The sequence below is a fragment of the Quercus lobata genome, chromosome 1 (assembly GCF_001633185.2).
Source record: "Quercus lobata isolate SW786 chromosome 1, ValleyOak3.0 Primary Assembly, whole genome shotgun sequence".
In the NCBI taxonomy this organism is placed as follows: domain Eukaryota; kingdom Viridiplantae; phylum Streptophyta; class Magnoliopsida; order Fagales; family Fagaceae; genus Quercus; species Quercus lobata.
Window position 1 is genome coordinate 12,643,680 of NC_044904.1, and position 16,304 is coordinate 12,659,983.

Sequence of the window (16,304 nt, forward strand, 5' to 3'; positions counted from 1 at the left end):
AGCTCGCAGTGGAGGACGTTGGTTATTGATTTGGGTTGTTTGTGATGGAGTTGGGTTGAGAGAGTGGGGTTTTATGTTGGTTTCATGAGAGAGAGAGAGAGGCAGCGAGTTTGGTCTGGAATTTTCTGTGATTTTGTTGGATAGTAGGAAGTCCAACGGTGTTGTTGAGGGAGGGTCCGTTGGGCATGGTCTGGAATTTTCTGTGATTTTGGACAGTAGGAAGTCCTGTTGTTGAAGGAGGGTCCGTTGGGCATAAGGCAATAAAAAAGTATTTTTTTTTAGAATACTTGCTACAGTACAATTCTAACTTTAGAATTGTACTGTAGCACTATTGCAAAAATATTTGCAATAGTTGAGTTTAGCACTGTCTGATGCAAAGGATTTTAAAGCTTAAAATGTTAAATTGGTCTTAGATATAGCATTAGCATTCTCCAATGCTAATGCTCTAACCAAAATCCTAGCCCCTCCTAGATGCGGTTTACTCTAGGCCTAGGTTTAAGGCCCATTATTAGAAGGCCTAAGAAACTGTGTTATGATATTTAGATTTTTTTTTAATAGGTTGGTTGTTCGCACTTTTCCCCATTTCAAAAAATGCCTCCAAAATATTAGATTAATAGATATCCAACTCTTTTAAAAGTTTGCATTGTTTTAAAAAAATGTTACAAGTATGTCGAATCATTATTAATAGTCTATTTTCCCTAATAGCTTAAGACTTTATAATTTTTGTTAACTAATCTCTCACATGGTATATTCTATTATAAAGTGTTCAAAGTTGCAATTATGCATTTAATAAATTACATTTTATTTTTTTACACTTTCAAAATTTTTTTTTATGTGATATAATAATTATATATTATGCAATACCTCTTTTATTTGGTAAATAATGTTTAGAAGTCAATTTGGAGAGAGAGAGAGAGAGATTAATTTAATCTTGTTAGAAGTAATATAAAAAAAAATTAACAATTTTCTTTATGGGAAAACATCAAACTTTATTTAGAATGAAAAACAATGATTACATTATAGAGAAGAGCTTGAACAACAATATAGATGACAACTTTACAAATGAAGAAGAAATTCATTAAAAAAAAAAAAGATAGAAGAAAACGAGATAATACACAGTGAAAATTCTTATACATTCAAACTTCAAATATGTAATATAATAATTCATATTAATAAAAAGGAATTGTTTCTCCCAATGCATGTATATCTTGTTTCTACATCTTTAAAAAAAAATTATAGTGAATAATATCCTATCAAGGTTGATAATCATAAACATCATAAAAAGATAGATGGATTATCTATTACCAATAAAAATGAGATATGATCAAAATTAAACACAAAAATTTAATTAATACAATAAATTTTATATTAAAAAAATTTTTAAATAAAAAATTAATAATATAAAAAGTTATATAAATATATTTTTTGTCTCAAAATTTTTTTTTTTTTTTTGGAAGCCGTCTCAATTTTTTCAAACAGTTTAACTCTTAGTTTTTTTTTTGGAACTAAGTTAGTTTTAGCAATATAAATAAAGTTATTGTGAAAATAAGTAGTTTCTAAACACAATTTTTCTCTTAAAATAAAGTGAGAAAAAGAAAGAAAAAGAAAGAGACATTGTTCCCCAAAGGCCAAAAAGAAAAAAAGAAAAAAAAAAAAAAACCTAAAATTCACTGTCCTCACTCCTCAGTCTCTTTTGCACTTTACTCTTGTTTTTCGTATCTATAAAGACTTTGCAACATTCTTCTAGATTTGACCGTTAAAAAGGAAGTTATACCTTGATCTTCTCCAGCGCCCAACTGGAGAGTCACTTTCTATTTGGTAGGGTTTTGTCCTTTTCAAACCCTAGGGTTTTGCTTGCTCTCAAATTCTTAGGGTTCCTCTGCTTATTCAAATTAAGGGTTTTTTTCTCTCTCCAAAACCCTGAATTTGCATAGCATTTTGAAGGGTTTTCAAGAAACTAGGTCAAAGGCTTTGTCTTGGGTTTTTATTAGCTTCTTTAGTCTTTTCTTTTGGCCCCAAAGCTATAAATTTGGATACCCTTTTTTTCTCTTTCCAAAACCCTGAATTTGCATAGCATTTTGCTGGGTTTTCAAAGAACTAGGTCAAAGGCTTTGTCTTTGGGGGGCTTTTAGCTTTATGCACTCATCTGGGGTTTTTCTGATATAGCTTCTTTTTAGTCTTTTCTTTGGTTCCAAAGCTATAAATTTGGATACCCTTTTGGTGGTTTCTCTTGGTTTTTGGTCTTTGGAAACTTATTGGGTTTTCTTCAAATTACTCAATTAAGGGCGTTCTTGCTGTGAAGCTGCGAATTTGGGAAAATTATACTGCAAAAGCCTGTGTTGGGTTTTAGTAGCAAGAAGCAGAGATGATTGCAGAGAAACCCAGTTGGATTAGGCATGAGGGGATGCAAATTTTCTCCATTGATGTCCAGCCTGGAGGGCTTAGGTTTGCTACTGGTGGTGGTGACCACAAGGTATGGCTTTTTATCTGATCCTTTGTTCTTTGTTTAATAGCTGAGAAAATTCAGGAAGAGGGGAATGCTTTGGATTTTGAATTTTAGGTTCTTCATTTGGGATTGGGGACAATAAAAATACATACTTTACTGAGCACAGATTTATTTCTTTTGCTTAAGTAGCAGAGCCTTTCTCATTGTTTCTGGCTTTTTTGTTTCACGAGAGAATTTTTATAAGTTCTTGGTTTGTGTAGTTGCTTAGGAAATCTAGGAAGAGAGGAGACATTCAAACTTTGAGTTTTCATTGTTTGTATTTTAGGACTACAACATACTAAACTTAGTCCAATACAGTTATTCGGTCTAGCTGGTCTGCTTTTACATATTTTGTGCTTCTTTGGTTGTTGAGGAATTTGGGTTAGGAAAAGAGACATCAGGTTTGAATGTTAAAATATCCTTTTTATGGCATTCAGAAACTGAGAACTGTAACTTGTCTTTGAAGTTATGTTCTCTTTTCCTTGTTTCTCTTCATGTTATCAAACATAGTTGGTATTGTAAACCTTTGGGGGGCTCATATGGATGTGTTTTATGTTAATGAAAGTTTTCCAATATTTCAAAACTTGGTGACTGTTTTGGCAATTCCTTAAAGCAGTTGTATCTTTGGTAAGGGCGGTTAAATTGTATGTTGGAGGATATAATACTGGAATAACATATTTGGTGGGGTTAGTGATATTGGAGGTAAAAATGATGATAGTGGTATGAAAGTGGAGGCCAGGGCAAGTGTGTTGGGTGTAGTTTACTCTCTCATTGCCTTACACAATCTCCTAATTGATTCTAAAAGCTTTGATTTTATTGTTTTTTGACTTCTGATTTTTCCTTTTTGAACCTTGTTTTGGTTGTCTAGAAAAGTTGTGGGTCCCAAATGTGTGCATTCTTACCTTATTGGCTTGGAAATTCAGATAACATATTCTAACAAGTACTTCCAGATTGGAGGGGTGTCTCAGTGGGAAGGGAGAGTGCCTGGACTAACTGTTTGAGAGATCTTTCGACATTCTGAAATGTGTGAGAATTGTGCTCCTTCCATACTAACCACATCAAAAAAGATGGCACCAAATTCCAAACTATCGAGGAGTGCTTGTGAAACCAATTCCTCCACCCAAATAATAAGGATGAAACTGTCCTTGGCATTACCCAGTGAACCCCAAACATGGAGAAAACTTCACACCACAAGGCATTAGTAAAATTACAGTGAAGCAATCAATGACTCACTATTTCCCCACTGCACTTACACAAACAACACCAACCCACTAAAGAGAGACCTTCTTATTGGGATTATCAATGAGGATTTTATCCCAAGTGGCAGTACACATAAAAAAGAAACCCTCTTGGAGATTTAACACGCCATATACTCTTCCAAGGAAAGGGAATACCCCCTGTACCACCAATAGCCTTATAGAACGGGCAAACATCAAAAGTACTAGACCCATTCAAAGACCATCTCATCCTATCTCCTTCCTCCCCATTAGGTACCTGAGAGTAAATATGGGTAAAAAATGAGGTCTCCGAATCCAGCTCCCAATCATGCACCTCCCTTCGAGTTAATCTTGCAAAAACTATACACCAAGGGACTTCATCTTGAATTGATCTAGGTAGTCATACATCACTTGAGCAAAGAAATATGGACTTTATGTTGATCCTTGATGCAAACCTATAATTATTGGAAACTCACTGTGTTACCTCCACTTGTTATCACACTAGTTGCAGCTTTGTCATACATATTCTTAATCAACTAATTAATTTAGTTTAGGGGTTTTATTAAAGTTTTGTTACTCATAAAAAAACTTATTAATATAGTTTAGAGGAACACTTTTCTCTTCTAAAATCTACCACATAACTTTTCTAGGTACCCTATCATGTTCTTTCTCTAGGTTAATAACAATCATATGGAGATCTCTAGGCTTCTCTATATTTTTCCATTAGACGTCTAAGTTAGAAAATGGCTTCCATTGTGGATCACCCTGGCATAATATAGATAAGTCTCAGTTTCCAAACAGGGCAATTCTGTTAGACAAGACAAGCCTTAATCCTAACTAATTGGGGGTTGGATTGCCACTTGGCCCTATCTAAGGGAATGCTTCTAGAAACCTAATCTGCACATCATTCTAAGGCAATGCTTCTAGATCCTTTACCAGAAATATCACATATGAGGGAAGATCTTGCATTGGACCTTTTTGGTCACAGTTACAATGATATTTTTCAATTTAGTGGTTTGCGCAACATTATTTATTTTGTACTTAAATTTGACAGCTTGCTTCCCTCCCTCCCATTATTGAATGCAGGTTCGTATATGGAACATGAAATCTGTTGGAAAGGACTTGGAAAATGATGAATCCACACACAGGCTTCTTGCCACCCTCCGTGATCACTTCGGTTCTGTCAACTGTGTTAGGTGGGCTAAGCACGGTAGGTATGTTGCATCAGGGTCTGATGATCAGGTGATTTTAGTTCACGAAAGGAAGCCTGGTTCAGGAACCACTGAGTTTGGCAGTGGGGAGCCCCCAGATGTTGAGAACTGGAAAGTTGCAATGACTTTGAGAGGACACACTGCAGATGTGGTAATGAAATTGCTTTTACTAATGTGAGACTATGTCAGCATGCAAAGATAGTATCTTTCATTCTGTGATCTTTTGAATGAGATTATCTTGCTGCACGTTTAGTTTTTATTGTTTGTTTATAGCTTTTGAATTCATTTCTATTACTATTTGTTGATTTTCACTTTAAAGCATGGATTTTCCACCATGGTGAAAAGAAGGTAGACAAAAGAAAGGACTTTCATTTTTCTGTATGATGAAATGCCACTTATGTTTATTACATGAATATGTTCTCACTGTGTATCATCTAACCTGGGAGTTTTTTTTCCATGCTTAAAGTAGGTGGATCTTAATTGGTCTCCTGATGACTTGGCATTGGCTAGTGGGAGTTTGGACAATACTATACACATCTGGAATATGAACAGTGGCATGTGTACTGCTGTTCTTAGGGGTCACTCTAGCTTGGTTAAAGGCGTTACTTGGGATCCCATTGGCTCCTTCATTGCAAGCCAATCAGACGATAAGACAGTGATTATTTGGCGAACAAGTGATTGGAGCCTTGCTCACAGGACAGATGGTCATTGGACTAAATCAGTATGTTTGTTCATCATCGGTGAATATTTATTTGTTCCAGTTTTAATTTCTATTTTTTCTAATGGGATTATGTTCTTTTCAGCTCGGATCTACCTTTTTCAGACGGCTTGGATGGTCCCCTTGTGGCCATTTTATCACTACCACTCATGGTTACCAGAAGCCTAGGCATTCTGCACCCGTTCTGGAGAGAGGGGAATGGTCTGCGACGTTTGACTTCTTAGGACATAATGCCCCAGTTATTGTGGTGAAGTTTAATCATTCAATGTTCAGAAGGAATTCGACCAATGCTCAGGAAGTGAAATCTGCATCTGTTGGGTGGAGTAATGGGGCTTCTAAGACTGGAGGCAAAGAATCACAGCCATATAATGTTATTGCAATTGGAAGTCAGGACCGCACTATTACTGTTTGGACTACTGCAAGTCCTCGTCCTCTCTTTGTGGCCAAGCATTTCTTTACTCAAAGTGTTGTGGATTTATCTTGGTATGTTTGTACTTCCCAGAAAGTGTGGAACCTATTATGTTTGGTTTGCATATTTATTTTTTGAACTTGATTATTTAATTATTCTTCTTTCTTTGTTCTTCCTCTTTATAATTTTCCATTTTCTATTTTTGGGAACAGGTCTCCTGATGGATATTCACTTTTTGCCTGTTCCTTGGATGGGTCCGTGGCTACTTTCCATTTTGAGGTGAAAGAACTTGGCCACAGGCTAAGTGATACTGAATTGGATGAGTTAAAAAGAAATCGTTATGGAGATGTGAGAGGTCGACAGGCAAACTTAGCAGAAAGCCCGGCACAGTTATTGCTTGAAGAAGCTTCAGTTAAGCAAACTGCAAGCAAAAAAGTTGTTCCAGACATTCAACAAAAGCAGATACTTGTTAAATCTTCTGTTGATGCAGGGGCTGCAACAAAGACTGAACCTCAAGCTGATGACGGAAAGAAGAGTGCTGGAACTGCTGGTGATGGGTTAAATAAGGTGTCAACTTCTGCCCGGATTTCCAGTCCTGTAAAACAAAGAGAATATAGACGCCCTGATGGCAGAAAGAGGATTATTCCAGAAGCAGTTGGAGTGCCTGTTCAGCAGGAAAATCTTTCTGTCGGGGCTCAGATCCAGGTGCTTGACTTTCCTCTTATGTCGTCTGATCATGGAAAGGATGATAATGGGTTGGTTCCAACTGAGGGTGGCTTTAAAGAAAGTTCTGTCAGGGGGACACTAGGCAGAAGCTCTGATTTAAAGGAGCGTTCAGGGGTCACTGCAAGGGCTACAATTTCTGATAGCCTAATTATTGAGAAAGTTCCAGTTGCTACGGGCAGAGATGGAAGCATCAACGTGGAACAGTCAGGGAACCTTAAGGCTTCTACTTCTTTGTTGCCTGCTTCTAATACATCTCTTTCTATCAGGGTGTTTGATAAGAAAGAAGGATTAGATGCCTTACCAATTTGCTTGGAAGCTCGACCTAGAGAACATGCTGCAAGTGATATTGTTGGGGTGGGAAATACATTTATGATGAAAGAAACAGAAATTGTTTGCACTAGTGGGTCTCAAACTCTTTGGTCTGATAGGATCTCAGGGAAAGTCACTGTTTTAGCTGGAAATGCAAACTTCTGGTCAGTTGGATGTGAAGATGGATGCCTACAGGTATGTCTTGAAGTTTCGATGTTTTGTTTTGTTTTGTATTTAGTTTTGAAATGTTCTCAACATTTTATTTAGCTATAATTTAAGGGACTGCATGGTATATTTTGATTATTACTCTTCATGATTGCAATCCAAATCTGTGCATCATTTATTAGGCCCAACTGTTGATTTTTGTTATCTTGAACCACTGAATTAGTTGTATGTTGTTTCTAATGCCTTGTAGATACAAATCTTTCTCTTCCAAACTATTTTGTTATAGGGATCCTTTTAGTTATTATCATTATTTATTAAAAAAAGAAAAGAATTTGGCATTGACAAGCTTTTCTAGACATCACCGTTAAATTACTGATTGTCCTGAAAGTTTAAACTATTAGGAAATTGTGAATTTAATTTAACACTCCCCATTCACACGTGGGCTTAAACTGTACTTATTAAGTGGGGCCCAACACTTGAATTTTTTTCATGGGAGGTAACGTGGAGACAGTTTGAACCCATGACCTCCTACTATGATATTATGTTAAATTACAGATTGTCCTAAAAGTTTAAGCCATTAGGAAAAGATGAATTTAATCATTTAACCTAACAATCACTAGTAGGGTCCCTTGGCTGATTGCTGAATTTTGAAATTTTATCAAGGCTATTACAAACTGTTTGGTAAATGCTCTATCTGAAAATTTCTGTTGTATAAATTTTAGGAGGAATGTACATGGATATTAAGCTTGGACATAGAAGTTAAACTTGCAATAATTGCTTAGAGATATTATACCATATGCTAATGTCTGTTTTTTTTTTTTGGAAAGGTTTACACGAAGTGTGGGAGACGAGCTATGCCAACCATGATGATGGGATCAGCAGCAACATTTATAGATTGTGATGAGTGCTGGAAGCTGTTATTGGTCACGAGGAAAGGATCATTGTATGTTTGGGATCTATATAACCAGAAGTGTCTCCTTCATGACTCATTGGCATCTCTGGTTGCCTTGAACCCTAACTCTTCTGCAAAAGATGCAGGTATCACTAAACTCTTGCCTTTTTATATGACCATGGTTTTATTGTTTATAATAATTACTTGAGAGACCATGTATTGTCCAATTGAGTTTTGGAAATTTTCTTTAATTTCTTGACAACTGTGCCCTCTAATTGGATGACTCTTTGTGTGTCTTTTCATTTAATCACTCTCTCCAGGCACAATCAAAGTTATATCTGCAAAGCTATCAAGGTCCGGTTCTCCTCTGGTTGTTCTGGCCACTCGCCATGCCTTCCTTTTTGATATGAGTCTCATGTGTTGGCTAAGGGTTGCAGATGACTGCTTCCCTGCTTCAAACTTTGCTAGCTCCTGGAATTTGGGTTCAGTTCAGAGTGGCGAGCTGGCTGCATTGCAGGTGGATGTTAGGAAGTATGTGGCAAGAAAGCCTGGTTGGAGCAGGTTTGTACCTTTTTAACATGAATTCATGATGGGTGTTGTACTTAACTGCCATTTGTCAAGAGATGGACCTCAATAATTGGATTTAAAGTTAAAATTTAGGGGTGAAAGTTTCTCTTATTTTTAAAGAAGCACAGTACTTGGATTTTATGAAAAATTATTAACATGAGTAATAGAATTAAGCTTTATGCCGTGAATAATTACTAATCCATTTTCAAATGGATTCCAGAATGACAACCAGCTCAGTGTTTCTTTCCTTTTCCTTTTTTATTTTGTGGAACATGCTTGGCTTTTAAACATCCTGAATTCTTTAATGAAGTTCTCGTGATTTGTGAATGACAAGTTCTAGATTGATTCATGACTTTCAAAGTACTGAAGAATCTGTTTATTAGCACCTCTTCAGTTCTCTTCTTAGTAATTCATTCTGAAGCCCATAATTAATTTTGGCATGCTGCTCCTACAATTGACTGGTGATTGTTTTTTGTTACAGAGTGACTGATGATGGAGTGCAGACACGCGCTCATTTGGAAGCTCAGTTGGCATCCTCATTGGCTTTGAAGTCCCCTCATGAATATCGGCAGTGCCTCCTGTCATATATACGCTTTCTTGCAAGGTCTAATTCCATCCCCCTTGGTCAATATGTTTCTAATTTTTAGTTTTTCCCGTCTATAATTGACCCTGGTGTAGAGTGATATTCTAGTTCTGCCTGGATAAAAGCTTTTCCCTATGATTTTGAGATGTCAGTGTTGTTAAAAGCGTTGAGTGCACTTAAGCGCAAAGGTCTCTTGGAGCCTAGCGCAAAGCGCAAGTACGCCCCTGATCGATGTGAAGTGCTCATTTAAAAAAAAAATTATTAATGGTCGATACAACAATCAAGTGATCAATTAATCCTATAAATTACAATAAAACATTTTACATAATTTATATAAAATTTATATAATTCTCTTGTGCTTTGCAAAATATTAGTGTGTAACCCCGTGCATATGCACGGGTATAATTAAAAACAATCACAATTATACATTTTTTTTTAGAAGTGATTCAAAGTGTTTTTTTTTTTTTTAAACCATACATTTTTAAAATATGTAATAGTTTCTCATTATATATATATATATATATGATTTAGAATTTAATTGGATTTAGACTCTTCGGTTTTTTCGCCCAATAATTCACTTGCTACAAAAATTAAAAAAATAAATGGACATGTGGCGGAAAATTGGACTCCAATTGAAATCTAATTTAGAATTTAATTAGATTTGGACTTTTCGATTTTTGCACTCAATGATTCACTTGGCACAAAATTAAAAATTCGTGGGGTTGCCAAATCTCTCCTTCACTCCTTTGCTGCCTGGGATTTTGTTCATATCCTTAGAGAAGCTAATATTAAATGAAGCATGTGGCGCGAAATTGAAAATTCAATTAAAATCTAATTGGATATCCTCTGAGTTTTGTCTATATATATATATATATATATATAGAGAGATGGATTCAAGTTACACCTGGTGTAACTCCTTAAGAATTACACCTTTTTTGTACCGTAGATTTTTAATAGATCCAACGGTTGAAAAAATAGCATTAAATGATTAAGGATTTCCACCTTATTTACCTAATTAATAACTGATTTTCTCTATCCTCATTTATTACTTTCCATAGACCTCATTGGATGTTGTTTAACTGTGTCCCTTTCTTCCATAAAAAAAAAAAAAAAAAAAAAAAAAAAAAAAAAAAAAAAAACTTTTGCAAGCTTAGTAATGAAAATTGTTTTTATTATAGAACATAGTTTTGACACTCAACCACCTTCTCCCATTGACTTACACTCCACAAAATCTGATGCTTTCTTTACATAGACACTCTTCTTGTCCTGCTCCCTTCTTTATTTTATTTTTTGATCTCAGATCCGCCTTATCTTCAATAGATTTGAGTTTTGTCATGTGTTTTTGCTATAATGCGTTGAAACTGGAAACCACAAGGCTCTTGCTCATTCTATGAATTGTTTAGGGGCAGTTCTGCAGACACAGTGTACTTATAAAATCACAAATTATATATCTTTAAATCTTTCTCAAGGGATACACTTTTCAAGTAACAAGCCTCTCTGGGTTGCCTAAATATTTACCGCCATGTACCAGTCAGTAATTAGTCACATTGGTGTTTTGGGCTCCTCATCAATATAACCACACTTTTTCTTTGGGCCCCCCATGTCTTCAACGTCTTCTCCTCTATCATATCTCGTTCGTTTTTCTTCATTGCTGAGAACCTCATATGCAGCAGGCCGGCACCCAAGGATTTTGAGAGAATAAAAATTTAAACTTTTTTAGTCTTTGTTTTTTTGCCTAGGTTCATATATATCCAGCAATTTTAGGAAGACGGGACACAGTTAAACAACATTCAATGAGGTATATGGAAAGTAATAAATGAGGATCGAGAAAAACTATTATTAATTAGAAAAATAAAGTGGAGAGCAATAATCATTTAATGCTATTTTTTCAACCGTTGGATTTATTAGAAATCTATGGTACAAAAAAGGTGTAACTCTTAAGAAGTTACACCAGGTGTAACTTGAACCTATCTCATATATATATATATATATATATGCAACCATGATATTTGATAGCCATGATTACAAAACATGGTTGAATCAAAATAGAAGTATAGAACCAAAACGGCAAAGGCTAAAAAGTACTAGAATGTTAAATAATGTTATCTTTGCCTAACAAAATCAATGCAAATATGCAATGCAATACTTATCTACATAATCATCATCCTCATTAAGCAAGGGACCATCATATTGTCATCACAAGATTTGTAGCCCTCATCATTTTCATCTCCATCATGAGGAGCATGTTGTAAACTAGAACGTGAACTTGTTGCTTGCCCTAGTGGCCCCATTCTTGATCTCAGTGGGGTTGGGGTTGTTTGACTTGAGTGTTTGTTTGTGTGGTTGTAGTCCTAATCCTAAAGGTCTAAAATATCTAAAGAGGTTGGCTTAGGTGTATGGTAGCACACCACACTCTTAGTTTTTATATATATTAAATCAATGGCTTGTATCAAACATATTTAGATCTAATGGCTAAAAATCAAATCAGGATTAAAAAAAAAAAAAAAAACAAAAAGCTCAAAAAATTGCGCTTTTTGCTTAATAAAAAAGCTCTAAAAAGCATGCTTAAGGCGAGCTTTTGTGAGGGCGCCTTGCTTTAGAGGGAAAAAGCCCCCAGGCCTGTGCGCTTTGTGCTTAAGCACGCTTTTAACAACACTGTGTACAGTCTTTTAGTTTGTTCAAGTTGTGTGAATGGATTTTATAAATATATTGCTATAAGCCTATAACTGCTTGTCTTCTTATTCCCCCTCCTTGTCCCTCCTATTGTGTGTCAATAGACTCAATACATAAACATGGTTTTTTGATTCCTTTTGTTATTATTCCATTTGGTTACACTCCTGACATATTATGTTGGACACCAACGTAACTTAACTTGTATAATGCTATTTCTCATTTAATTAATCAGAAAGTGCCAATGAACTATATTTTCAAATGACATTTCCTCCCTTTGTAAAAGCAAGATGGAGGATGAGGCCATGGGTTTTAAGACCCATCGGGGGCGTGTGTAACCTGCCAATTTTTTTTTAATAAAAAAAGTACCATTGCTCCCCATTATTACAGTTGATATGTGCATGGACATGCACATTATGGGCCCTCCTGTTGGATTTTGCTGCTGTTTCGCTCTTGCTTTTCCTTCTTCTGGTGGCTTCATCATTTGTCTTTGGTTCTTGCTTCTTAAAATTGTTGCTGCCATAGTGGCATATGCATAGGGAGAAATTATGATAGGGTGGTGTCTCATTAAAGTTGAAGTGCCAGACCCATTTTTTATTTGACAATATTATGTATAGATCTAAACTGTTCAAACAAATCTATAAAGCATAAGTGTACAATTTTGAAAATTTCACTAATCTATATTTGTACTTATATTTGTAAGGTGGGTTTATTTTTTTATTTTTTTTTATTTTTATTTTTTTTTTTTTAGGAAAAAAAAAAATCAGCTTACAATAAGTAAAAATGAGGCAAAAAATAACCTTTATTTTCTAGTTAAGATAAGTGGTGAATTTTTAATTTTCATTCAATTATATTTCATATAAGAGATGCTTATTGTATTGAATGGTTTAATTTGCAACAAAAATTCTCCTTTCTGCATAAAAAGGGTTGTGCCCCCCACCCCCCACATCAACTTTGATGAGATGCTGTCCAATTGTTGTTTCTCCCATCTATGTTATATGTACTTGATAGATATGATAGGATTTTAATCTATGGTGTCTGCTTAGTGATGATTGTTGTTTTACCATTAAACCAAGACACTAATGGGCTTATTTTGGTGTAGGTGGGATTTTATCTTAGGTCTCTTATTCGAAAAACAAGAGACTTTATCATTTAAACTAACAATATATATATATATATATATATAAATGCCATTACCTACTATCTTTATATTTTCTTTTGTATTTCTTCTCATTGGTGGTTACTTCGAATTGTTTTCAGTTGAATCAGAGGTTTGTAATGAGGTTTTCAAAAAATTGTTCCTGTGGATGCAATCATCTTATAAGCATAATGCTGCAGTATTACTCCTATAGTTTTTTTTTGTCTTAAGCATTCTTTATTGAAAGAACAATTGCAGTGCACCTTGTGCTTTCAATCATAGAAAATGACATATGGGCTCTATTTCTGAGGGGGAATGGTGAACCAGAAGTTTTGTTGTCAGATATTGTCCCAAGTTTATGCCAATTAGTGTTATAAACTGAATGATTGAGAATCTAAATATTAAATAGTCAACTTATAGAGCAAAAATCAATGTAACAGTGCACATAACAACTTTTTTTATTGATTGCAGAGAAGCTGATGAGTCTCGTTTGCGAGAAGTCTGTGAGAGTTTTCTTGGACCTCCTACTGGGATGGCTGAAGATACATCTTCAGATTCTAGGAACCTGGCATGGGATCCTTGTGTTCTGGTAAGATTTTTACTATACCTTGGATGGTAGTACCCTTTTTTCTTGGTCTTTTAGGAAATTACTTGTATGATACATCTGAGATCATACAAATGATTTATATGAAATCATTCTGCTTATTTTCCCCTATTTTGCATTTACATTGTTTGTCACATTGGATGCACCTATATGTATCTGTGAGACCATACTTTGCATCAACCCAGCATTGCTCTGAGATTCTTTATCTCCTTGAATTGAACACCTCATAATTGGAGCCAATGCCTCTGTTAGTGAACTGCTTTGATAAATGGCCCCAACATATGCATGATGCATAGAGAATTAGAGACTCTAGAGAAATAGTTGATGATTCTTATGTTTTTAAAGGGTTGGAGTTTCTCTGCAATTGGAAGGCATGATAAAGTATTACACACTCCTACCCCTTTTGCGAGTGTTTAAACATCCAATGGATATTGACTTTCGGTCCATTGTTTTTGAATGTGGAATGCATCAGTAGAATGGAGCAGTTGATGTGATGGGAGTGAACTCAATTGCTGTTTTAATTTTATGAGATTGTTCAATTCTACTCTTATTGCTTGAGATTTTTCCAGTGAAGAGTCGGTCCTTCCCACCACAGCTCTTTCTTTTTCCAAATATCTGAGATAGGGTTATTTTTATTGGCCTTTTATTTTTTTATTTATTTTTTTTTATAAATGTTCTTTTAAATTAAATGAAACTTTTTATTTCCTGTTAAAAAAATAATGGAGCTTATCATCACTCATGTAAAAAATTACTCTTTTTGCATGAAATATACTCTTTTTACATGGATATAGGGTTTGTTTGGGATCCACTTATTTTGCTAAAACTGAAATTTTTTTGCTGAAAGTACTGTAGATAAAGGTAAAAGTTAGCTAAAATAATACAGTGAACTCATAAATGGTACTAAAAAGTACAGTGGGGCCTATGAATAGTAGTAAAAATAAGCTGGTTTTTTAAGCTGGAGCCAAACACACAGTGTGAATTTTCTCTTTTTGTTTTTCATACTCCACATCACATACAAACCACCTTTTTCTTTTCCTGGCATTTTTTTGGTGCTTTGTAATAGTGAACCTAGCAGCTGCCCAGTACTATACAGAGGTTGGTTTAGTGAATTCAGGGTAACTTTGTGCTTTTAAGGAGATGTCAATTAATGTAAGGCTTCTGTTGCAGGGTGAAATCACCCTTGCTTTATGGTACAACAAAGAACTAGAATCGTACTTCTTACCTGACCCCAGCATCAGTATCTAAAATCTTTCTCTCATGTTTGAATGGCTCAATTACACTGCCTGGTTTCCCCCATGGGGAGGGGGTTCAAATCTCCCCAACCAAAACTAATAAGCAAAAAAAGAAAGAAATCTAGGGCTTGTGTAAGTTACTCTTTTGGGTCTTTGCAGGGTCTGAGAAAGCACAAACTCTTAAGAGAGGATATTCTTCCGGCAATGGCATCAAATAGAAAAGTCCAGCGATTGCTTAATGAGTTCATGGATCTCCTTTCTGAATATGAGAACATTGACAGTAATGTGGACCGGAAAAATCCCTCCCCACCATCATCATCTCCAATAGCAACTAATCAAAGAGAGACTGCACCACCAGTAGTAGATCAGATGGATTCAACCCCCTCAGCAGTAGAGTGTATGGATTCTGGCCCTGCAGCTACATTTCAAAAGAACTCAACCCAGCTAACAAAAGATCAAGCAAAATCTGCTCCAACAACAATAGATCAAGTTAATTCAGATTCACTAGTGACAGATCAAGTTAATGTGGCCCCCCAGGCAAAAGATGCAGGTTCTTGAATTCTGCATCTTTTAGCAGTTGGAGCTAATGTCTGACATAGGAACATACCAACTTTTGCTTTGAGGTTCTTTTTGCCCATTTCAGCTTTTTGTTCCGAGGATATGTGCAGTGTAAACGAGCCTCTACAGAATTTACCTGGTCTATTTCCTTTGAGCTCCTCCCTGAAGTTGCACCTGGGTTTGAAACAGATCTAACTTTTGATGCGCCAGAAATTTCAAATTTGCCTTCGCATAGTTGGTTTTCTGCTATTAACTTGGTTGATCTTTTGTCTTGTATAATGTTAGCCATAATGTGAAATAGAATTTCTTTCCAAGGCCCTCATGCCTTACTGGATGAGTTACGTTCTAACATGTATTCATAGTATGGGCCTGATGCACAGATTGAATAAAAATAACTTGCAACGAGTAATTTAATTGATAGTATTTTATCATTGCGGCTTCAGCAAAGCATGAAGTGCAATGATCTGCGCTCATTGGCTATCTATTGAAAGGTGAGATCAATGCCTTTGATTTTTATTTTTTAGTATGCAGCAGGGTTTTGAAACCAATAGAAGATTAGCTAAGAAAAGCTGGAAGCAATTTTTTTTTTTTTTTTTGATGAACAACAAATGAAGATTAGCTAAGAAAAGTTGGAAGCAATTTTGTTTTTGATGAACAAATTTTTATTACGAAGAAAAAAACTCCAAACGGAGAAAACACAGCAAAAAGAAAGGAGATTATATAGTAGAAAGAAAATTAGCCTCCACCTTGATAACATTACCAAAACAAGGAGGGCAGTTCATAACATCAAAGGAACCTACAAAATTATTAAGAAGGGACC

The 16,304-nt window shown here is 35.4% G+C and overlaps 1 protein-coding gene across 2 annotated transcripts; it reads left to right on the forward strand.

Annotated features, from left to right (window-relative positions):
- Positions 1–1,688: 1,688 nt before the first annotated feature.
- Positions 1,689–15,931, forward strand: LOC115979638 (protein HIRA). Of its 2 annotated transcripts, XM_031101694.1 has the most exons (10): positions 1,689–2,473; positions 4,789–5,064; positions 5,383–5,634; positions 5,717–6,114; positions 6,253–7,270; positions 8,068–8,278; positions 8,453–8,693; positions 9,181–9,303; positions 13,562–13,679; positions 15,086–15,931. In XM_031101694.1, exons 1-10 carry the CDS (start codon positions 2,366–2,368, stop codon positions 15,482–15,484), a joined length of 3,144 nt encoding a protein of 1,047 aa, XP_030957554.1. In that variant the 5' UTR covers positions 1,689–2,365; the 3' UTR covers positions 15,485–15,931. The 2 variants fall into 2 exon arrangements, with proteins under 2 accessions (XP_030957554.1, XP_030957559.1); XM_031101699.1 differs by lacking the exon at positions 1,689–2,473 and having other exon boundaries at positions 4,973–5,064; positions 5,380–5,634.
- The last annotated feature ends 373 nt before the right edge of the window (positions 15,932–16,304 follow it).